This window comes from Myotis lucifugus, unplaced genomic scaffold, assembly GCF_000147115.1.
Source record: "Myotis lucifugus unplaced genomic scaffold, Myoluc2.0 scaffold_170, whole genome shotgun sequence".
Classification (NCBI taxonomy): domain Eukaryota; kingdom Metazoa; phylum Chordata; class Mammalia; order Chiroptera; family Vespertilionidae; genus Myotis; species Myotis lucifugus.
In genome coordinates this window covers 1,042,117-1,068,598 of record NW_005871218.1, presented here as the reverse complement: position 1 = coordinate 1,068,598, position 26,482 = coordinate 1,042,117, and the positions used below count along the sequence as shown (strand labels likewise).

Below are 26,482 nucleotides of genomic sequence, written 5' to 3'. Positions count from 1 at the left end.
AATTCCAAGTCTAATAATGCCTCCTCTAAATCACTCTGTTATTTATGTGAAAATATTTCTAACTATGATATTTATCAGATTAATGTCCCTCCCATTTTAATTGCATTTAAGATTTATAGAAACATTAAAGGGTAGGCAATATTTTGGGAGAATTTTATTGAATCAGCACAATAGGGCATATATTTTTTTTCTAGAAGTATAGATATATTTGATGTCTCACAGATGTATTTTTGTAAAAATTAGGGTTAGGAGATATAATCATTCAACTGTAAGACAAATAAAATTTAACCAACCTTTGTGAAAATTTACCTATTTCATATTTGTCTGTATTTGTATCAAAATCTAACTAAATTTATTAGTGACTTCTAAGCAAACTAGCATAAACTGGATCAAATGTATGTAGCACTGTCTAGTAGAAAGAGCAGTGGTTTTGGAGAAAACAGGACCATTTCAAATCCCATCTGAGCCCCCTATAAACCGTTCCTAAGCCTCAGTTTTCTTATCTGTATAAAAGGAATAATAGCCCTAACCTGTTTGGCTCAGTGGATGGAGCCTTGGCCTGCGGACTGAAGGGTCCCAGGTTCGATTCTGGTCAAGGGCATGTACCTTGGTTGGTTGCGGGCACATTCCCAGTAGGGGGTGTGCAGGAGGCAGCTGATCCATGTTGCTCTCTCATGGATGTTTCTAACTCTCTATCCCTCTCCCTTCCTCTCTGTAAAAAAATCAATAAAATATATTTTAAAAAAAGGAATAATAAAAGCAATCTTGCATTAGTGTTAGAAGAGTCACAGATAGTATATGAAAGTATACAACATAGTGCCTGAAACAAAATAAATCTTCTGCTGTGACAGTATTGTTATTACTAGCCTTGTTACTCACTTCACACTGGCAATGTGTCTTGACTTGAAATATAACAACAACAATATTTTTTTCTCACTTTAGATGGAAAGAACCTCAACCAAAAGAGATCTATATATATAAAAGGCTAATATGCAAAGTGTCCCCTCGGAGTTTGACGGAGAGACCAGGAGTTCAATCACTCTCTATGATGTGCGCTGACCACCAGGGGGCGGCATGGAATGAAGGAAGGCTCTGGCTGGCAGCAGGCAGCCAGGGAAGGAAGGCCCTGACTGGCAGTTGGCAGCCAGGAAGGAAGGCCCTGTCCAGCAGCCAGAAGGCCCCAATCGGCCCTGATAGCCAGCCAGGCCTAGAGACCCTACCTGTGCACAAATTTTGTGCACAGGGCCTCTAGTATTTTTATAAAATCCAAACAGTGTGCACACGTGGATTGCTATTTTGATGCTAGCATACTGGATCTCAGACTAATTACCTGGAGAAAGAGTTGTTTTCAACTAAAATATCTTAAGCAAGTTTTTCAATGTCTAATCAAATTGCAGTGATCATTATCTGTCACAAGGAGATACACTCTTTGTTTTAATATTAAGAAAATAAGCTTAAAAAAGAGCTTGGATTTCAGTATATTAATTTGGTTTCTTTTTAAATTTGGTAGGTTTTTTTGCTCCCTTTAGAAGTAGAAGCTTTAAAAATATGAAAGGGATTTGTAATTATAAAGCTAATATATATGTTTATTCATAAAAATATAAAAGGAAGTGTATATAATGATCAGCATTATAAAGATTTTGTATGGGAGCCAGCTCCTCAACCCTCTTTTGGACATTTTATATTGTGTAGATTATTAAACTCTGTATTCATACACAGATTCTTTTGTGCAAATGGCCTCTATTAAAATATTTTAAAAGCATTATGGTAATTCTTAATCACAAGTTACTTTTTCATACTAAAGAAATCAGAGGCATTGCTGATAGAATTAATGACAAGAGAAACAATGGTGGGATTTTAGCTCCATTCAGACCACCCACACCTCACAAAAAGAAAAAGGACAACCTGAACAAAGTAGTTATTATCCCAGTCAAATACTGAACATGAGATTCTGTTAGTACTTATATAACTAACTCTAATTAAAATACCATGAAAACTATATAATGAGATTGCTGTTCATCTGAAATGGTTTGGGGGGGGGTAGTTCCTTATAATTCTTAATATCAAATGTATGCAATGGAGTCAAATGTATGATCAGTGGCAAACCTGACCATGAGTACTGAGACATGTGTTTTTTAATAGTTCTGTCTAATGTCATTGCTCTCCTAAGTGTAAACTAGTTCTAACATCTTTCAAACGCAAAGTTTTGGGAGCTTATGTGTTTGAAAAGTTCTTTTAATGGATTGTTTGCTTTGTTTATTCTTGGCTCAAGGCAGAAGCATCCTGACATTTACATTGCTATTTCCCTGCTTTCAAGAACGCTAAAAAAAAATTGTTTTGGCTCGGACTGGCATGAAATTGTCCTCTGAAATTCCTCAGGCCATTCCAGCTATGTTGGACAGGACTTCCTTCATTATAAACCCTCTCCCGCAGCTTTTATAAGGACACAAAGGCAGAGATGCACACATTGGTACAGCCACATTCACGTGTTCCCACTCAGCTTTCAAATGAATTGTGCCCCTAAAGTTCTGATTAAAGTGTTGTTTGGAACTCAGAAGTATCTTTCCAGAGAAATAATATTATAAATGTATTTACTTAGCCTCTAACAGATTACTTAACCACTATGTAGATGAAATATCATATTAGAAAGAACAATAGGACAATATTACAGCATAACCATTAGTTTTGTTTTAAAGAAAATAAGTAATCTCTAATTTATTCTGAGTGGTGGTGCTCGAGGATGTTCACTTTCCTAGAGTCCATGTCTATCCTAGCAGCACAAAACATTGGCTGTTTGCTTCCTTCTCAATTCCTCAGATCCCAAATCAAAACCATGGGAATATACATGTAATGGGTGTGTCTCTGATTCTCCTCCCCAAGCAATACTATCCTTTGGTAAAATTACCCCACAATCCCAGCTAATCATAGTTAACAATGCAAGAGTAATGTAGGAAAATTTTATTAGTTTTCATTGTTTAGCTGCTGTCTCTTTCAATGTGTAGAAAGACTAAATGGGAGATTTTATGCAGGTATTCATTCCCAATGTATGAATGTAAGGTCATCTTGATACATTTTGTACTCATATGTTAGAGTTGCCTATTAACAGTAAACCTTTGCCAATCGTATTTTTGCTGAAAGCAGTTTTGTTTTCTATTTGTACACTAAGTGTTTAACATCAAAGATCTTTCTATGTCTGTGAGTTTAGTTGAGTCACTTAAATAAAGGAGAGGGAAATTGTTAGTATGCACCCATTTTTAAGACTCTTTAGGCTGGGGTATGGGAGGCAAGTGAAGAGAGGAGATATTAAGACACAACAGCGGCCTCAAGAACTCATGTCCTAAGCACTGCGACAATTTTTGACAAGGCCAGGAATTTTGCTGAAATTTGCTAAAATTAGCTAGGGAGAATGCATACTCATAAGATATTAAATTTCAAGCATGAAATGGTTGGTACCAAAATCTAAAAAGTGGTTCAAACTTTAAAATTTAAAACTTGGGAGAATCTGCCCCAGAAAACTATGATGCTTTTTTTAAATTTAATTAGTTTATTTTTTAAAATTCTTTATTGTCGAAAGTGTTACATATTTCCCCTTTTCCTCCCATTAACCTCTCCCAGCCTGCCTCTTGCCCCTGCCCCTTAGCCCAGGCCTTCACACCCCTTCACCCCCTATTGTCTGTGTCCATTGGTTATGCTTACTAGTAGTGCATGCATAAAAGTTCTTTGGTTGATCTCTTACCGTTCCCCCCTCCCCTGTTTTGATGCTTTTTTTTAAATAGTGTTTCCTGGACACCTAAAGAACGTGGTGTGGGAGAAGGCCTCCCTAATGGATAATGTTTGTTATTTTGAAAGCCCACATTTATTTTAGAAGCTAATGCTATTTAAATATTATATTTACTCTTTTTAAAAACTGCACAACACTTTTTATTTTCTATGGGATGTTGCAACCTCTCGATATACAAGCTTTCAACAAGTGTTTAAGAGACAGGACTGCAGTGGCCCTGGGGTAAGAGAACTTACATCAATATTTTTCAGTACTTTTTAGAAAAAAAGTTTTAATCCTCACCAGAGAATATATTTTTTCATAGCCTTTTTTTCTTTTTGAGAGCATGGAAGGGGGATGGGGGGATAGGAGGAGAGGGAGATAGATGATAGATAGGTAGATAGATAGATAGATAGATAGATAGATAGATAGATAGATAAGAAAGACACATCAATTGGTTGCCTCCCACATGCACCCCAACTGGAGCTAGGGATCGAATCTGCAACCGAGGTACGTGACCTTGAGCAGAAATGGAAGCAATGACACTTCTGTGCTTGGGCTGCTGCTCTAACGACTTAGCAACACTGGCCAGGGTAAGTATTTCTTCATTGGTAACAGAAATATGGGGAAGAAGCTTTGGAACCCAGAATACTCTCAGATTCTGAAGTAACAAATAGCAGAATGATATAAAAATACTTTTATTTTATAATATTTGTATAAGATTCCATAGTTTATAAATTATCTTATCATATCATATTTATCCTCATCTTATCTAATTTTAGCCTCATATTTTATCTAAATTTATTCTCATATTAATATCCCTTTGAGATTTTCATTTTTAAAGATGAGAAGCTGAGTAGCTTATTAGCTTGTCTAAATCATGCAAGTGGTAAAAGGGGAATTTTTCCATTCAGATCCCTTCCTACTTTTGTAAATCCCAAAATCAGTAGTCTTCTTACAATATCATTGTTCCATGGTGTTCTTAATTCTAAAAGCTATTCCACTATGAATAGGTGAGCTATTGATTATAAAAGGCAATATTAAAAGTATATTATATGGCAAAAGAGGAAACGCAATTCAATGGAAAAGATAGACTTTTCAACAACTAAACACCCAAAGGCAACAATAGTGAAGCTAGACAAGATCTTACACCTTCCACAAAATTAACTCAGAATGGATCAACAATCTAAATGTAAAACACAAACCTATAAAACACCTAGAAGACAACATAGGAGAAAATCTAAGTGCTCCTGCAGTGATGATGAATTTTCAGATACAAAATCAAAAGCACAATTCATGAAAGAAAACTTGTTAAATTTGATTTCATTACAATTAAAAACTTCTGCTCTGTGAAAGACCCTGTAAGAGAGTGAAAATACAAGACAGCCTGGGAGAAAATATTGGCATTGCATGAAGATGATAAAGGACACCTCATCAAAGAAGATATACTAGTATAAACAGATGGAAAATAAGCATAAAAAAAGGTGCTCAACATCATGTCATAGATTATTGTAAGTTAAGACAATAAGATACCAATACACATCTATTAGAATGCTAAAAACCACATTTGACAATTGACAAATTGTCACCATAAAATTCTGTGTGAATGTGGAACAACTGAAAGTAAAGGTATAGCCACTTTGGAAGACGGTTGGGCAGTTTCTTACAAAGCTAAATATAGGCTCACTATATGACCCAGCAATCATGCTCCTTGGTATTTCCCCAGGTGAGTTGAAAATATATATCCACACAAAAATCTGCACAAAGATTATGTATATATAGCAGTTTTATGTATAATTGTCAAAAACTGAATGCTTCAATGGGTGAATGGATAAAGAAGCTGTGATACAGCTATACAATGGATTATTACTCAATGATTAAAAAATGGATGTGGAGGAAACTGAAATTCATATTGCTAAGTTGAGAAGCCAACCTGGAAATCGTTACATATTGCATGATTCTAAATATATGACATTCTGGAAAAGGCAGGACTGTGGGGACAGTAAGAGCAGTGGTTGCCAGTGGCTCAGGGAGTGGGGAGGGAGCGTTGAATAGGTGTAGCAGGCAGTGAAACTATTTTGTGTGATACTGTAATGTTGGATACACATCATTATACATTTGTCAAAACCCATAGAATGTACACCACCAAGCATAAACCCTAATATTAACTATGAATATCTCTAATAATAAAAGCATAATATGCAAATTGACCAAAGGGCTGAGCAGCTGAACGACTGTCCAGACGACCTTCTGGATGAAGCCCGGGCTGCGAGGTCCGAGGCAGCTGGGCTGTGAAGGCCTACTCTTGCACGAATTTCATGCATCGGGCCTCTAGTTAGTTAATAATAATGTATCAATGTTGGCTTATCAATTGTAACAAACGTACCACACATTGCAAAAGTTAATAATGGGGGGTAGGGGAGAGACTATAACTGTGTGTGTGTGTGTGTGTGTGTGTGTGTGTGTGTGTGTGTGAAGGGTTATAGGTTATATGGAAACTCTGTGCTTTCTGTTCAATTTTCCTCTAAATCTAAAACTGTTCTAAAAATAGTCTATATTTTTAGGGAAAATATAGTGCAGAATGAATAGTTTCGCTGGGTCAGACTGCTTAATCTGCTTTTGCAGAATAATAACTACAGGGATTTAAAAAGAATTCAATAACAAAACGCAGATGCCACAAGATCTCATTTCCAGACACCCCTAGTCCCTATGAGTATAAGAGCAGTAACTATTGGAATTAGAGTAAAGAGAGGAGGGAGAGAGATGACTCAAAATGACTAAGAAAATACACAATCCCCTTCCTACTCAGGGGCAATGAGTCAGATTTTACATTGCTGGGTATTTTTTTGCAATGTGTTTGTAGTTTTCAACACACTTTCACTTACGTGATCCCTGATCATAAATAGCATTCCATGTGCTCCCCACTGCTTATCAATCTCAGTACCTCTGGGGCACTTTGCAGCTTTTTATTATGCCCTTATAATCTATCATTGTGATCTTTCCTGCTCCCCTTTATAGGATTAGAAAACTTCCCTCAGTTAATACAGTGAGTGTCCATTGGATCAGATTCTTAAGCTCGAGGGACTCTAAAAATTATCTTTAACAACAGGTTACCATATAACTACATAGAGACCCAGATATACCAAGTGCCTTAACTAACTGGCTGGAGAAATGGAGAAAGAGGAGGTTCTTTCCACTACCAACCCTGTTTTACCTGCCTAGCCCCAGGGGAATCCTAACAACAACCTGAAATAAGACTTCCACAGCCACTCAGGCACTAATTCATCTATTCCTCCTTAACTTCATCTCCCAAGTCAGCCCTTTGCTCTTCATTGACACCAATATTCCAAATCATGTTCTTAACTCCCCATGTCTTTATTATACCATAGTCTTCCTGAAGGGTTCTGTTCTCTCTCTATTGCAATGCCAATTATTAGGAACTTCAGTTAATTCTTCCCTCAACACAGATATTTTCATAGCTCTTTTTTATAAAAAAATAAAACCCAAATCTCTCAACAGAGTATTTAAGGGACTACACAATTTTATTTTTTCCTGACTTCCATAATCATGAGTCTAATAACCATTTTGACTATCTTTATTTCTTGTTTTTCCCTCCCTAGCATATAACAGGCAACCTCTCCTTTGTATCTTTTTCACACTGTCCTCTCCTGGAAATGTTCCCTGTCTTAGTAATTTTGGGCTGCTATAAGAAAATACTATTGCCCTGGCCAGGTGGCTCAGTTGGTTGGAGCATCATCTTACACATCAAAAGGTTACGGGTTTGATCCATGGTCGGGTGCATATGAGAGGCAATGGATCAAATGTTTTTCTCTTGCATCCATGTTTCTCTCTCTGTCTCTTCCCTCCTCTCTTTAAAAATCAATGAAAACATATCCTCAGGTGAGGATTTAAAAATAAAATAAAATATTATAGACTGGGTGATTTATAAACAACACACATTTGTTTCTACAGTTTTGGAGGCTGGGAAGTCCAAGAGCAAGTCATCAGTAGATTCAGGTTTGGTGAGTACTATTTCCTGCCCCATTGATGGCTGTGTCCTCACATGGCAGGAGGGTAAGGGAGCTCTCTAGGATCTCCTTATTAAGGTGACTAGGCTACTAATTCATTTCATGAGGGATTATACATCTACACTCATGACCTAATCATCTCTTAATGGCCACACCTCCAAATATCATCATATGAAAGATTAGTTCTCAACATATAAATTTTGGGAGGGCACAAACATGCAGTCTACAGCACTCCCTAATTTATAGAGCACCTTACCATCCCCTCAAGACTAGATAAATTTCTCCTTTTTCTTATAAAAATCTTTCTTGATTGCCACAGGATAATACTTTCTCTTTTCACTGAATCCCAACAGCACTTCTTGCCTAAAGCACTTATTGGGCCCTTTGAATAAGTATTCTGTAAATTTATTTAACTTATAATTAATATTATTTACCTCTAATTAAATTAAATTCCTTGAAAGCTGGGATCTTATATTGACTGTTTCCATTGGTATGCTTGCACAGAGCAATCTTCAATGAAAGTTTATGTATAGGAATGATTGTCATTTTTAGACCAACATCATAGGATTCAAAAATCTTTGAATTGTCTGATTCAAATTATGAAGAAAATTATTTTGCCTATTCCAACATGAATATATTTCAGTGTTTAGTGACACTTTTGTTGAGGCAGTATCCTTTGGGACAAAATCAAAATTCCAAATGCAATACTTAGCTCTACACAGTGAACTTCTCTCAACAACTTTCTTAAGAAGCAAATCACTTTTGACTTCCTCCTTACATATTTGATGAGAATTGCCACAACATCATTGGATTGAAGAGTGAGATTCTTACATGAATAACATCTCTAAAAGTTGTTTAACATTTAGAAAATTAAGCTCATTTACCGAATGTTATTAACAATTTTATCTTTTCTCTGCACAGTTCATATTATAAGTAATCAATGTTTCCATTTTCCTAAACTACATGTCATCCTGTCACACACACCACTTTGAACATTTTCTCTCCCATAAAAAAGGAGCTTGTTCAGATTGAGAGTATAAAGTCTTATAATTTTGATTTTTTTCATCCAGAATACTTAGAAATGTGAATTCTTTACCAACAAATAAAAGTAGAATTATTTATTATATATTTCATAAATGAGGTAAAATTCTTGGTAATCTGGGGATAAAGCTCAGTCAAATGAATCATAATAAAGCTATTTACTCTATTTGCAATGTTGGCATAGAAATGAATTAACAGAGCCAAGGAGAAGAATAGAATGCATGTTTGCCTTCAATAACTATAGTAACAACAATACCAAAATATTCTATATAATAAAAGCCTAATATCCTAAGTGTCTGGTTGTCCAGTCAGCCATTCAACCAATCAAAGCGTAATATACTAATGAATGCTAAGGCCGCTCAACCACTCGCTATGATGTGCACTGACCACCAGGGGCAGACACTTGGACTAGTAGGTTAGCTTGCTGCTGGGGTCTGACCCATTGGGACTGAGCGAGATGGGCTGGACACGCCCTGGAGCCCTACTGTGGTCCCTCCCTGATGGACAACCTCCCTTGTCCCTCCCAGCCTCAATCATGCACCGGTGGGGTCCCTTGACCTGGCCTGTGCCCTCTCAAAATACAGGACCTCTCAGGGGATGTAGGAGAGCTAGTTTCAGCCGGATCCCACAGGCCAGGCCGAGGGACCCCAATGGTGCACGGATTCGTACACTGGGCCTCTAGTTGAACTATAAGCTTTCAATCCTTAAGTTTGCTATATAAGTTAAAAGATTATCATAACCAACATTTTCAAGCTTACACACTGGAATACAAGGTATCTCATAATGATATTACTAACAGGAAAAAAAAGTCACTTGCTTAATCATTGTTAATTTAAATGAAGACAAATATTTACTTTTCTATTCAAAATGAGTAATAAAGTAAATTAACTCCATAAATATTATTGAAGGGGTAATAAAATGTTTACTAGACACATAAGTCAGACTATAGGGGGTAGTCAAGTGCCATAAAAAGCAAATGGGTAAAGAGTTTACTATATAATAACATATAACACTAGGTATTAATGTATAGTTTTTATTAATTTCTGAATCTTCATAAGTTAAAGGAGAAGGAAATGGAATTATCCCACATAATATATTCTAATAATATAATTTACCTATTTTAATAAAGACTTTTTAAAATTTTGAATTTAATAATCTGGTTTAATTTTTCCCTTTAGCACTTATTAAATTTACCATACACTATATTTTACTTAATTACCTTGTTCATCCTGTTTTCCCATTCCTGCCCCTAGAATACAATCTCATGAGGGCAGCTGTTTTTCAAACAACTGTGATTTCAGTGGCTCTGAGGCTTACAACAGTACATGGAGCAGACAAAATGCCTTAAAAATATCTACTTTAATAAATGAACGTTTCCCAGAGTTATGACACAGAGTCATTGTATTAGGAGAAATTATATAAAATCAAGATTTTAAATGTGAATTTGGGTTTAAAATCATAAAGAAAAATCACCAAATACCAGAAGTAGAAAAGGTTTCTAATTAGAAAAGGATCTCATTACATTGTCTCATTTTATAGATATAAAATTTAAGGCATGAAGAGATCAAGTGATTTGTCAGATCACAGAATTTTTGTACTAAAAGACACCTTAAACCTCGTGGAGTCCAAATATTCAAGTGCTTAGGGCTACTCAGCTTATGTTTTAATACCTGCAGTGATAGAATGAGTTCACCACCCTATAAAAGCATCATATGTAGTTTCTTAAGAACACTACTTGTTAGAAACTTCTTTCTCATATATAATTAAGAATTGTACTTCTGTGCTTGAAACTTCTTTCTCATATATAATTAAGAATTGTACTTCTGTGCTTGAATTCTTTAGTCCTAGTTATATCCTTTAGATATACATAGATGAATGCAATGTTAATGCTAAATTTGAGGACTTTTATGATGAGAATTTTGGGTGAAATAGTCTTCTTGCCTCACAGGACTTTTATGATGAGAATTTTGGGTGAAATAGTCTTCTTGCCTCACTCTTCCTCTAACACAGTGGTTCTCAACCTGTGGGTCGCGACCCCTTTGGGGGTTGGACGACCTTTTCACAGGGGTCATCTAAGGCCATCGGAACACACATATATAATTACATATTGTTTTGTGATTAATCACTATGCTTTAATTATGTCTAATTTGTAACAATGAAATTGGGGGTCACCACAACATGAGGAACTATATTAAAGGGTCGCGGCATTAGGAAGGTTGAGAACCACTGCTCTAACACTTCTTTGTCTCCTGCCTTTGCCTCCTGTCACATACTTATATATAAATACCTACTCACATACACATACACATAGAGAATATATATATATATAATTGTTATACACACACACATTATATTAGAATCATCACACAGAAAGGTATAGAAAAATCTTATAGAAAATTCAAACATTTAGAATATTTAATATTCTTTTAAACTACATTTTCCTCCTTAGTTTAATTTCTACTGTACCAGGAACTCAAAAACCAAAACAGGTTGTACTCACATTATCCTCTAAGAGCTTAAATGGAGTCACTGTCCTTATAAAAGTTATTTTACTAAAATCTATGTTAAAATTGTTTAACTGTTTTCAGAAATCACTTTATTGTGACCCTCTAATCAAATATCTCTATTTCCCTAGTTATTTATTTTTTAAAAAATATATTTTATTGATTTTTTACAGAGAGGAAGGGAGAGAGATAGAGAGTTAGAAACATCAATGAGAGAGAAACATCGATCAGCTGCCTCCTGCACATCTCCCACTGGGGATGTGTGTGCAACCAAGGTACATGCCCTTTACCGGAATCGAACCTGGGACCTTCCAATCCGCTGGCCGACGCTCTGTCCACTGAGCCAAACCGGTTTCGGCTCCTAGTTATTTTTAAATCCCACTCTCCTCTGAATATTAAACTTCTTTTACTCCTTCTTAAAAATAGAATTTCTATAATATGCAGATGTAAATAAGAAGGAACTTTAACCCTTTGCGACAGCATGGATGGACATGGAGAGAGTATTATGCTAAGTGAAATAAGTCAGTTAGAGGAAGACAAATATCACATGATCTCACTTATATGTGGAATCTAATGAACACAATAAATTGGCAAAATAGAACCAGAGGCATGGATTCATAGAACAGATTGACTAATGTCAGACAGCAGGGTGTTGGGGGAATGGATAAAGGAAGGTGAAGAGATTAGCTAAAGAACATATATATGCATAGTCCATGGACACAGACAATAGTGTGGGGAGGGCTAAGGGAGAGGGGGCAGAGGCTGGAAGGAGTGGGCAACCAGGGTGGGGGGGGGGAATGGGGACATCCGCAATAGTGTCAACAATAAAAAATTAAATTTAAAAACATAGTTTCTAGAATTAAACACAGTACTCTAGATTTGATCATATGAGGGCAGAATAACATATGTTCATCTTATGATTCTTTCATGAAAGTTTATTTTTCCCAATACAACCTATTAATTCCACCTGTGTTTTTTTTTTGATATCCATATCATGTTTAACTCATACTGCCCTAATGTCAAAAAATTCTTAATCATTTTCTATAAAGTACTGCTAAACCAAGTTTTCTTTATTCTATATTTATGCAGCTGAACTGTTCTTTTTTTTAAAATATATTTTATTGATTTTTTTACAGAGAGGAAGGGAGAGAGATAGAGAGTTAGAAACATCGATGAGAGAGGAACATCGATCAGCTGCCTCCTACACATCTCCCACTGGGGATGTGCCCACAACCCAGGTACATGCCCTTGACCGGAATCAAACCTGGGACCCTTCAGTCCGCAGGCCAATGCTCTATCCACTGAGCCAAACTGGTTTCGGCTGAACTGTTCTTTGGGAGAGAAGAATGGTCCTCAACTTGGAGATATAATATGTTTTGCATTTTAAAAAATGTTTTGTTCACAGGATATACATATTCTGAAAAATTAAACATAGAAATTTTATTGAGGGATATAAAATATAAATTTTGAAATACATATCCTACCTGTAAAAACCTGGTGGTACTTGCTGAGCCAGGAAGTTCTTCTCCATGTCTTGGAGAATGTCATTCAGCATTCGGACACGCACTGGAACTCTCTCCCTGGGATCGTTAGCAGGACGCATCTCATCTGACTGAAAGAGTTCAGCACTGTCCCGCAGACGTGAGGCCAGGGCTAGCAGTTGATGAGTGTTGGGTTGATCACCTGGTGAAGACAAATGAGCTCATTTCAGAAGAGACATTCTCAAGGGAGCAAATGATTATGATGTATTGTCTAAATGCATTGTACTCTACTAAGCTTATTAAATTTACCACTGCTACTACTAATACTAATCATAATTGCCACTAATAATAATAGTACCATCAATAAATAGGTACTGATAGTTGAGTGACTATATTCCAGGTACTGGGCTGAGCACATTATATATTTATCTCATTTAATATTCACCAAAACTTGTATTGTCATGTCTATCTCATAGAGGGTGAGAATGAATTAAAGTAAGCAAATTGCCATAGATCATCAAGCTACATAAATGACAGGCTACAATCAGAAGATGGATCTTTCTGACACAAATATTCAGATTAGCCCACACATTTTCAAGTTTAAGAAGCACTGTGGAGAGGTGATATGCTCAGAAAAAGAAAACTAGGTTAGAATTAAGGCCAATGTATAAAATACGTCTGTTGTGGAATTACCAATCACTAATACAATGATCTTTTTGTCTTTCACCTTTATTGGATGGGGATCATTTTACATGTCAGTTTCTCTAGAGTCCAGCATAGTGCTGACACTCAACAGTTGTTTACTGCATAAACAAAATAAATTTAATACATTATTTAAAAAAATACAATAAGGAAAGAAAACATGTAAAGTTAAGTGGTTTTCATAAGGGATATAAAAAGATAACACTCTTTGTAACTCTTTAGTCACTGAAATTAACAACATAAATAAAATCAAATGTTTACAGGTTTTGGCATTTTGATGTTTTTATAGTACATTTCACATTCATTAATTATCTTGTTTGATTTCACAACAAAACTTGATGTTGTGAGAAGACATATTTTTACTCATTTAGAAAATCTACCCCTATAAATAACAATAATATCACGTTATTTTTTCTTATTGTACTTTTTCTATCACTCTTTATGCCCCCCTCCACCTCCATCCACCACACTCCCCGCAATCACTACATTGTTGTTCTTGTTCATGAGTTCTTTCTCTTTTTTATCTCTTTTGCTTAATCCCCCTAACCCCCCCCACAAGACCTACTAATATAATTAGATAAAGATATGATTTATCTTGAATTATTATAATTTGCCAAAGTTAATATATGGAGAACTTACAGGGAACATCTTGGCACAAGGAATGAACAAAATAGATAGGAAACATTTAGTTTATGCTGGAATTGAAAGACTGAGCAACAGTAAAAACAAGTTCGACATCCTTGAGAGTCTTCCATTTAAGAAAGAAAAATTTGTTCTGATGTAACATACACTACAAAATTGAAGACATTACTACTGAATCAAGTGAGACAAATCGTACCATTCTACCTTACTTAGCTTTAAATGAATTGATCTTTCATGGTGGTGTGGACACAGAGCTTTGATGGCTTTAGGAACGAGCTAGATCCAGAAAGATTCCTGGTAGCGGAAATCTGTTACCTCAAGGGTATGAGGCTACAAATGGAAAAGTAGCTTCACTTTCAATGTTCATGAGTCATCTTGCTATATAACTGATGTTCTAAAGATTCCTAATGGTCATTTCTGTGCTAATTAGAGCTTATTTGTCCCTTTAAATAAGACTGAGAAAGTAATGTCGCCTTTTTATGTAGGTTTGTGTTACTCCAAATGTTTGCTCTTTTAAGATCCTTAGGATCCATACTACAATGTCAGTTCTGTGAGGAAAAAAAAATTTGGTAGTGGTTCTGTTCACTACTATTTGGCGGCACCTAAAACTGTGCCTGTGTTTTGTTGAATGACTGAACATGCAAATTGTGGACTTCGATCATAGCATCACGACATCTGTCATATTTTAATATTTATTTGTCTTGTCTCTCTCCTTTCCCTGGGTGAAAAGAACCCCACAAGAGCCACAGATATGTTTTATCTCTCTTTGCATCTCCAAATTCTAGCATAATACCTTACACATGATTATCACTTATTAAAAATTTTGTTGGGTGAATGTTGAATTATAGGAAAATGTCTTATTTGAAATATATTATTATATTAAATAATGCCTAAAAATTACCCAGGGAGATGTTTAGAACATAGTAAAAAAATCTTATTTTCTTTACTTTCTTGCTGAAATCAATAACAGTTGTAAAGAAAAAATTTAAAAATAGAAGAGGCTATCTAAGGGTAATGATAAGTTAAACTAAATTGAATTAAAATCAAGGGCTTGGGGTATTTTTCTGGTAATATTTTTTTAAATGTGTTTTTATTGATTTCAGAGAGAGAAGAAGGGGGAAGGAGAGAGATAAACATAGATTGCTGCCTCCTGCATGCCCCCTACTGAGGATCCAGTACACAACCACAGAATATGCTCTGAACAGTAATCACACCAGTGATATTTTGGTGCATGAGAGAACACTCAACCAACTGATCCAGGGCAATAGTTCAGGTTTAATAAGTACACCAAGAACATGAAGTAGGAGCTAGAGATTTCTCTCAAGGAGAATTAATGTAATTATCCTAAAGTAATATGTATATGGACTGGAAAACCAAGGACTTGATATAAAAAACAGAGAAGAGCCTGGTCTACTTAATTACCATCAATGCGGTCTTGAACAGATTACTTAATACTAGTGTCCTTCAATTTCCTTGTGGAAAATGGAGAACATGTTTATTTCACTCTTTAAGCATGAAGATCACTATGTTAAGGCAGTTTATTGTTAACAGAGTACACCAACTAAACACAAATTATTACCAACTCATTTTCTAAAGGCACGCAAAAAATACTGTAACAGCTTTAATATTGCTTTTATTCTCAGAAATGTCATTGCTCATTACTTTCTTCAATCCATGGCCTCTCCCAACAAACATATTGTGACACTTCCCTACACACTTTAATCAGCATTCTCTATGAATCTAGCGCCATTTTTCTTTCCATGGGCTAGCATATCAAATCTCTGGAGAATAAGGGAAGAAATAATAGAAAGGGCAAAGGAATTAAACATCCACTCTCTAAAAATGATTCTTCTATATCTTTGCTCCAAGTGAAAAGCCAACCATTAATAAGTTTTTATAGCATGGTATAACAAACTGATTTGTAAAATATATTAAAGATAAACATTAAAAATACAAAATAATATTCTCTTGATGTTATTGAAGAGACAACTAAAATGTACTTCTAGGTTTCAAACAAAAAGTTTGTGTCCTAGTTGGTTTGGATCAGTGGATAGAGTGTCAACCTGTAGACTGAAGGGTCCCAAGTTCCATTCTGGTAAAGGGCACATGCCTGGGCTGTGAGCTCGATCCCCAGTAGGGGGCATAGGGGGCATGCAGCAGGCAGCCGTTCAATGGTTCTCTCTCATCTTTGATGTTTCTATCTCTCTCTCCCTCTCCATTCCTCTCTGAAATCAATATATATATATATATATATATATATATATATATATATATATCCTATCTAATAAAGAAGGAATATACTAATTGACCCTCACACCATCGCAAAGATGGCAGCACCCACAGCCAATAAGGAGGGATATGTTAATTGACTGCCCTGCCCTCAAAAATGGCGGCGCCTACAGCCACAATATGGCAGTGCCCAATCCCCTCAGCCCCACCAGGGCTCTGCACACCTTCCTCCAGAGTCCCCCAGTCCCCTCAGCCCCTCAGCCACCCGGGGCTGGCCTGAGGTGCAGGCAAGCCTTGTATGGTGGCTGCCCAGCCACCCAGGGCCACCCAAGACTCACTTAACCAGGGCTGGCTGAGGCTTGTGCTGCCTGCAGTGGCAGCAGCAGAGCTGTGATGGGGCATCGCCTTCCCCTGATCGCCAGGTAACCGCCCACCCCTGAGGGCTCCCGGACTGTGAGAGGGGGCAGGCCGGGCTGAGGGACCCCCCTTTCAGTGCATGAATTTTCATGCATCAGCCTCTAGTATATATTTGTGTTTTTTTCCTCTTTCATCTCCAAGGAAAATAACAAATGTATTCTCAGTAAGTACTTACTGAGTCCTATTTTGTGTGCTATTCTGGAAGTGTTGGGAGAGGGGCAAAGATATAAGATTAAATCTGGAACCTTAATAGGTTTCTAATCTAGTTATAAATAATCCACAAATTGAGAATAAATAGTGTCAGATGAAATGAATGCTTATGAGGATGACTGAAGAGTTCATTGTGTACAAGAATATGCTTAGCAGGTTCCAGGGGAGAAATAAAACTTGAGAGAAAAAAAAAATTGCCCAGAAATTAAGGACATCTCAAATGGAACTCTTGAAAGTTCTGGGACTTGATAGATGTTAAAATGGTTGAGGCAAGTGTTCCATCTATAAACAATATGATTAGTGCTCCCTAAATCCTCACCTGTTTAGAGTTTTAATCTACCTCTAACGTAAACCTTTTTATCTTTCTGGATTTTTCTGGATAGGACAGAGATGGACATTATAAGCAGTATCAATATTCATTGAAGAGCAGGGAGGGAGAAAGGGAGGATGGAAGGGAAGGAGAGAGGAATGGTGGGAAGGAAGAATGACTAGTCAGCAGATGTTAAGATGCACATTGGCATCTAAGCAAGCCAATTCAGGAGAGGCTTTAAAATATACTGGAGGAAATATTCCTAGTACTCAGGGAATCTCCTGCCTTCTAGCCAAACATCAACAGACAGCATCCTCTCCTGAAGGCAGTTTGAGAGGCAGCATGCTGTTGTGGAAAGGGCAAGGGCTTTGGAATCTCGCAGACCTATACTCAAGCCCTAAACCTACCCCTTAAATGTATACACTTGAGTAAGACACACACACACACACACACACACACACACACACAGAGCACACAACACCCCCCCCCCCCACTCCCACACTGAGGCCCAGTTTCTTGTAATCTCTAAAAACAGTTTTAATGATACCCGGCTAAACGCATAATGTTAGAGTAAGATTAAATGTCACAAGGAATGTGAGACACTTAGCGCAATGCCTGGGTCTTTATGGAGACTTCTAAAGTGCGAAGGGCTTCCCTGAAAATGTGTTCCTCCTAAGGACCCTTGATCCTGGATCCCAAAACACATTCCAGCAGATCAGAAGCTCAAGGGTACTCCAGACAAGTCCTCTCCACAGCGCCTCTAAGAGTTCTGGGTAAGACTAGTAACTACAGTGCCAACTGCACCCAGTAGATCTACTCATGTTCTAATCTGCAGGAACCTGGGACCTGCACAAACTATCCCTTTTCCTTAGGCGCTTCATAGATTGATGAGTTTCCACTTAGTATAAACCTTTGTGTGTTAAGTCCATGCCACAGCCTGTGGGTAAATTTGTAACTGCCCTATTTTAAAGACTGATTTTAGTGCCTTCTATTGTGGTCTCTCTTCAGAGTTTCAGGTTCCAAAAAGTTTTAAACTTCAGTTTATTTCCAGTTTTCTATCTTTAGTTTCTATTTTCTGGCTGTATTGTTAAAGACTCACTCAATTTCATTTTAAATTAAGACTGAAATATACTGGTTATAGTCTAAAGCTACATTTTTCTATCAAACAATATAGCCTTTTACTTTACTAGTATTTCACAGAACTATTCCTCTATAGATAAGCTTATCACAGTTTTAAAGGTGCTAACAATTGCACAATCACAGCTTAGTCTTCGCAGATGTATAGTGACAACAAAAAGTATAATTTAGGTTCTGCAGAACACACTGGTTAAAAGCAGAATGGAAGATTATTCCGGGAGAAAATATATGTGACTTAATGTCATCTTTAAAATACCTTATGGTATCACTACAGAGAAGAAAATAAATTGCCAATATAATTTCAGCCGGGGAAAACAACATTTTCTATTGGTCATGCTGCCTTCTTTAGTATGAATCACAATGAGTCACCTCAGCTGGTTATTTAAAAAAAATAAATCAGCAAAGACCCACGTAGAGAAAGAAATGTAGAAACTAGTGCTCTATTGATAATCAAATAATGCAACATTGATTGTACAATGCACAAAAATGGATATTATTTCAAGATAAAATATGATAGAAGACAGTGGATAATTATGTCTAAATTGAATACAACAGGGAAATATTTTTGCAAGGATGTCAAAGTGGCATATTTAGAAGAATTAGGTTTGCCACTTTTTAAAAATAATAAGCAACATATTCTAAAAATTATTCTGCATTTTAAAGGTTATCCAATGAACCAGGTAGCCAAGGCAGATGAAAATCTAGCAAGACTTTTAACATATTGTGTGGAATGGTTTCATCTGAGTGTGGCGGAAATTAAACTAGGGGCTCTTTTTTATGGCCCACAGATGCTCCCACTGAGTTATATTTGCAACTACATGATCTGGTTATTGGCTGCTTTGGAAAAGTGAGCAAAAATTTTCTTGAATACATTAAATTCATGCATGGTTCACTTTTTATTACCCCCCTGATGAGGCAGAAAGTTGGAGTTGTATTTTTAATAACACATGTGAGTTTAATTATGCTTTGGCTAAATCAAAACATGAAAAAATAAAATAAAAATGTTTAGATAAAAATGAATTAACATGAGGACAAGGATACTCTATTTCTATTACAAGCAAATATTAGATGTATCTTAAAAAAACATGCAAAAACTTTAAAAGTCTTGCCAGTGAGGCAACACTCAGAATAATGAACTGTAATACTATCCTGTCATGGACACAGAATTTTATCCTAAAAATAACATATAGGGGGGGAAATCACAATAAAATAGACCATTCCTATTATGTGAAGGTAGGACAAATGTTGCATTTCAATTAATGTAGTGACACATATGACATGTAAGTACTGAAAAGAAAACTTTAAAAGAATGTGGGTGATGTACTCAGAATAAGGAAGGAAATAACAGAGGGAATCTGTATGAATGGCAACAAAGTGTGAAGAGAGAAAATCAATGAAACTAAAGAAAGAATAATTCTGAGGAATACAAAAGATATTGTATTCAAGATAATACTTGCCGAAACCGGTTTGGCTCAGTGGATGGAGCGTCGGCCTGCGGACTGAAGGGTCCCGGGTTCGATTCTGGTCAAGGGCATGTACCTGGGTTGCGGGCACATCCCCAGTGGGAGATGTGCAGGAGGCAGCTGATCGATGTTTCTCTCTCATCGATGTTTCGATGTTTCTAACTCTCTATCTCTCTCCCTTCCTCTCTGTAAAAAATCAATAAAATATATATTTAAAAAAAAAAAAGATAATACTTAAGGGACATTATGCGATACACATATGAGTTAAAAAAGAAATGGGGGGAAAGCAAAATTAGTTTGGGGAGACACGCACTGAGGATATGGGACAATTAGATTTTGTTACAGACCCAGTTGTCTCAAACCTTTCTTGAAACCAGGTATGGAATATCAATAAATAACACACAACCTCATTTTTATCCTCATCCAAGGACATGTTTATTGATTTTAGAGAGAGGGGAACAGAGAGAGAAACACTGAGAACCCACAACCCACAACTTAGGTATGTGCCTTAACTGGGAATTGAACCTGAAAACGTTTGGTGTATGGTACGATCCTACAACCAACTGAGTCACACTGGCCAGTTCAAAACACAGTCTTTAATATGGTTACATATAATAAGGATCCTTACAAAAATATACTGAGGATTGGTACTAAACATATTTTTAGGAAACTGTGTCCAATGGGGGCCAATCTCATCAATGTTCTCTGAGCAAGCACAGTAAGATACTTCTCAGAGAATGCTTTTGCGTTGAAGTCCTTGTCACACAAAAAGGTCAGTTCATGTCAAACCATTAGAAATCTAGCAAGTTCAGAACTGTTTGGATTTTGGGTGGATTGCATTGGATTTCTCATGTTGGATGTAGGGGCAGGTACCTAGTATGCCCATCCTTAACTATCGATAGGCCAGTTCAGAGTTGGACTTGGTGGTAAGTAACACCAAGACTAGAAACAGATGGGTTAAGGTCTAGAATCGTGCAGTGTATACAGCACATATTTAATTTTGCCAATCAATAAATTCATTTTACATTTATCAGAAAGAAATAAAAAGGATGTTAGGTGAGTCTGAATCACTTGTGATTATAGGAAAAACACAAAGTGACACTTGAAAATATGAAGCTACGTCTCTAACAACACAGAGTGCCTGCCTCCTTGGCATCATCACCTTGAAATACTATCCCTCCCTTCTAAAATGAAGTGCTTGACACTAACGAATTATCAGAGCTAATAAAAAAATGCCATATCAAATAAGTATTGTTAGTTTTTCAAAGAACAGGAAGAAATGCTGCCAAGAACCATTTCACATTTAGTGAGATAATTGGGAGGTGGCAACAAGCCACAGTGTTTGAAATAATTTCCTCCTGAATCTGGCTTGCACTAAATAAATGTATACATTGGCAGACCAAATGAAAGTGACATTTTTTGTGGGTTTCTTTTGGTTAATCCTCACCCAAGGATATTTTCCCATTGATTTTTAGAGAGAGTGGAAGGGAGGGGGAGAGACAGAAAGAGAAACATCAATTCCAAAGAGACACATCCATTGGTTGCCTTCCACTTGTGCTCCAATTGGGGCTAGGAAGGAGCCTGCAACTGAGGTATGTGCCTTTGACCAGAAATGAACCCAGGACCCTTCAATCTATGGGTCGACATTCTATCCACTGAGCCAAACAGGCTAGTGCAATGAAAGTGACTTTTACTTTATTTGGTCATTTGTAGTTTTTACAATAATCTCTCTATATATAAAAGCCAAGCGACCAGACGATGGAACAACCAGAACGACCAGAACATCTGGTCGCTATGACGCGCACTGTGGTGGCCAACTGGCCCAATTGGGGCCCCAATCAGCTCCCCCAACCTCCTGCACCCCTTCCCCCCACCAACTCTGTTCCCGATCATCCCCACACCCCAATCAGGGGAGGGGTCTACTGGCCAACCGCCCACAGCCCCTCCCCCCGAGCCGGCCCAGCCCCCAACCAACCCCCATTGGGGTGGGCCGGCCAGACCCCTCCCATGTACAAATTTGTGCACTCGGCCTCTAGTGCTAAATAATGAACAACCAGAAGCCTGACAAAAATAAAAAGGTATCAAAGTTATATAGTCATTAATGATTTTGAAGTTCTTTTACATTAAAAAAATGGTTAAAGTGAGAAACAATAAATTTAATAAGGTTATTAACCGCTCATTCCTTAGTCTCATTCCAGGTTCAGTGGTGGTACTTTATTCTTCACACTTTCTCCTGCCCATGCAAACTAGTACTAATGACTTATATGTAAATTTTTTGGATATAACTTTTTTCACAAATACATCTGAAGCTCCTATCTTATCAGTCACCATTTATACTACATCTGCATGCACTACATATACATATTCATCCTCTAACTATTATGTATTTAGCATTAACTACATATTAAGAGCCAAGGTCACTCAGTCAAAAGAAGCTTCAAAGTACCATCCAATAAATCAACTCAAACAATTACTCACTGGAAAATTACCCTTCTTTCCAGTGGTTGTGAGAACGAAAGAGAATGGTCTGCTGCTACCATAAACTAGTGTAATAAATAAACAAGATGGCTGGTTGTCAAGGGGTAAAAATTACACTGTTGAAAATGCAATTGGGTTTCAGAGACCTTCATATTTAAACTCTTTGTGGAAAGGAGTCATAGCCTTTTATAGCTCAGACCTAAAGGTCACTTTTTAAAAAAACACTATAATTGAGAACTGAAGACTAATCACTGTTAACTGTCATAACAAAATAAAAAACATATCAACACTCTAAGCTTGTATTAGCAGTAAAATTATATGTTTCATTTGGCTACAGGAATTCTGTTTAGCTAATGAAATCATCCAGCATTACAGCTAAAATTAAAACGGAAAGATTAATTTAGTTGTTGTTAAGTGGTATACATTATTCACCCATTATTATATTCAATTATTCTCTTTTAGAAATAAGGTTATAACCAAAGTTGTCAAAATAAACCAGGTACATCAAGTTGCGTACAATTTAGCAAACATTTGAATAACATTTTGACTATATCACAGAGCAAATAATTTTGAATCATGATTACTAAAATATAAAAATGCATGGATTAAATGTGACCTGTCATATCCCTGTGATCAAATATTTATACCAAGGTCATGTTAAAAAAATGTTTTTCCTATTTTTTTTTTACATTTTGTTTTGCTTTGCCTTGTTTTTATTTCTAATATCAGGTACATTTCAAGTCTGGCTGCATGTTTCTGAGTGAAAGTGACAGGGAGATCCAAGGAGTTTCACATAAAAAGAAAACAAAACTCAAAAATAACCAACAATCAAGAAAAAGTTCTCCACCAAAGCTGAAGCAGTCCGCTATAACAGCAAGGAGCCAAAATGCTCCTGGCTCATACACTGACAACCCTGGGTTTGAGGGAGAGGTTCACATAGACTTAGTGGTATCTGGCCTGCAGTAAAATCTTTGTAGCAGACTTTTTGTATATGTGAAATTTTGGGGGGAGAGAGAACATATTTTTTTTTAGATTTTGAAAGGGATCGCTAACTACTTAAAAAAACAAGAGTAATAATATAATTCTAGCAATGAGCCATTAGGATATCATTTGACTTTCAGAAGTAGCCTGTTATTTGAAATGCTCATATATTAATTATAATGCTAAAATATTAAAATATTGTGTTTCTTTATGGATTTTTAAAAATAAACTCAATTGTTCAAAATATAATAGAGCTTAAAATTTAAAATTACAATAATGCTAATACTTTTAGGATTTTACTGATTTTATTTATTTAAAATAAAATAAAACTCTTTGTGTCTTTATTACAAATGCAATATACATTTATCATCAAATATTTTTCTTAGAAAATCAATTTGTAAATCATTTATAACTCTATCATGTGATGCCAGTATTGCACAGAATACTTTTGAAAATTTTTAAAAATGTATCTTTATCCTTGAAAGTATTATAGATGTAGCTTTTTTTCCTCATTGACCCCCTCTCCAACCTGCTCCTATCCCCCCCAGACCTTCACCATAGTATTGTCTATGTCCATGAGTTATGAATATCTATATATAAAAAGCTAATATGCAAGTGTCCCTCCAACCGTCTGATCGGATGCTATGATACACACTGACCACCAGAGGACAGACACTCTACACAGGAGCTGCCATGACGTGCACTGGCCATTTAAAAAGAAATAGCACCATGGACCTGGCTCCAACAAAGCAACACTTGGTTTCCCCCAAGGGCGACACGCAGCCAATGCTGCTGAGACCCCCCTGGTGCAAAATATGGCCCACAGCCCAGCCCAGCCTGGAAACGGTCACTGTGGGCACCAGGTAATGACATCATGTAGCAATGCCTGATTTCCTCTCCCTAGTGACTAGCCTCCTTGCAGTTTCTTTAGCCCAGGAACACACTTGCTTTATAGCCAGGTAGAAACATTTTACACTTTGTAAATGTCTGTGAAGCATTTTCCCGTGCCTCATCTCATTTGATCCTCACAGAAGTCCTGGAGTAGTTAGATAGGAGACTTGGTAGAATCCTATTTTTTTTTTCATTAGGAGGAAAACGGAGATTTAGAATGTATAAAAACTTGTTTCAACTGAAAAGAAGAAATGGTGAACCTTGAAAATGACTTCAGGCTTTCTCACTGCACAGAATATAGTCAAACATTGCTGCAATTAAATATTTTACCCTTTTTTCTCCCTGCATGATCTACAATAATAATCTGTTTCATGTTGATATTTACTGCTGTGTTGCTGACAATTACCTGAAAAAGAAGTTGGGGTGCTTCACTGGGCTGGAAAAAGTTTAGCTACATCAGAAAGCAGGTCTAATTAAGCAAGTTTATTCTATATCTATAAAAGGCTAAGTTGACTTGCACGTGCATGATACATATAAAGCTCTTGCTGGTGCCAATTGCACACATGTGTTTCAATCCATCATTGTCTATCGTGAATTTGGTTGACACTTCTTATTATAGAGAAAGGGCAAATAGCAATTTTAAAATATTTCTTCTAATTAATTTTCTTTCAATGTGCACAAATCTGTACACTGGGCCACTATTATGCATATCATTTCTTTGGGTCACAGTATACCTTTTGCAGCTCCTTCTATGAATGACAGTTGTTCCTTTACAGATGAACAAATCCTTATGTTACACAAATAATCTCCTTTTGTTCTGTTTTAATTATTATACATAGTACCAACTATATTTTCTTAAGTTTAAAAATTAGTAGAGTCTACAGTACAAGTTAAATAGATGCTTAAAATAAATTGGTGCAGAAATGGTACTACTAATATTCATAGAACATTTTGTCCTTTATTTATATAAGTTCTGTTATTAATTTGCAAAATGCCATATACTTGGTAAGTCAGTGTATAAGCCAAAATATTCTTAAAATAGTGAATTAGAAATTGTGGGCAGGCTAACTGTTACAGGAGTCACACTGACAGCAAAAAGACAACTATATAGGGAATGAGAAATAGTCCAAAGCAGAGCAATGAGGCCATTTAGTATGGCAGCAAACCGCTGTATACAACTGCTCAGTTGTTCCTCAGGTCATAGTTTTACAGCCACTGTAATAAAAGTCATAAGAATAATGGGGGAGTGGGTAGGACTAGTATTCTCTCAGGTATGAAACAAGCCAGGTTATCAAAAGAAAAGGTATTAAATGTTGAGATACTGAAAATATTTGGCTCCTTAGAATGGTCTACTTTCCAAGGTTTCCTAGAGTTAGAATATCAGTTTGGGTATTGAGAAGCACATGTCTACAAATGACTCATTAAAGATCAGATAATAAAATGTATGATTCAAAGAGAAGGAGGGTTCCTTCTTTAATGACAATACTAACCTCAGTATTTGGTTAATAAAGATAATATTAACCCTGATTTAAAGGTTTATCTATATATATAAAAAGCCAGCGACCAGAACTCTGTAATGACCAGAATGACCGGTTGCATGCCCACTGTGGCCAAGAAACCAGCATGATTGGGGGGGAGGGCACTGGCCAACTACCTGCAGACCCTCCTCCTGGCCAGCCCCGCCCTGATTGACCCCACCCCAATAAGGGGTGGGGCCAGCCAGCCAACCACCTGCAGCCCCTCCTTACAGCTGGCCCCACCCCCAGTGAGACCCCACCACTCCAATTGGCCTCCAGCCCCTTTCCCCATCCAGCCCCGCCCCTGATTGCTCCTCCCTACACCAATAGGGAGCAGGGCCAGCCAGCTAACATCCTGCAGGCCCTCCTCCCACCCGCCCCCACCACAGATGGGTCCCCACCACCCCGTTTGGCCCATGGCCCCTCCCCTCATCCAGCTTCACCACCAATCAGCCCCCAACACACCAATCGTGGGTGGGGCTGGCCGGCTAACCTTCCATGACCCCTCTCCTGGCCACTGACCCACAATTGGCCCCCTCCACCCCATTTGGGGGCAGGGCCGACCAGCCAACTGCCCATAGCCGCTCCCCACGACCACCCGACCCCCAATCGGCTCCCCACCCCAATCAGGGGTGGGGCCTGCCCACCAATCGCCCTAGGCCCCTCCCCCCAGCTGGCCCAGACCCAATCA

The 26,482-nt window shown here is 37.2% G+C and overlaps 1 protein-coding gene across 1 annotated transcript in view; it reads right to left on the bottom strand.

Moving 5' to 3' along the window:
- The window catches only part of NAALADL2 (N-acetylated alpha-linked acidic dipeptidase like 2), a 1,041,900-nt gene that overhangs the window by 26,410 nt on the left and 989,008 nt on the right, over positions 1-26,482 (bottom strand). Inside the window, 1 exon segment of the mRNA XM_023760057.1 lies at positions 12,818-13,016. Within this exon segment, the coding sequence (XP_023615825.1) occupies positions 12,818-13,016 (199 nt within the window).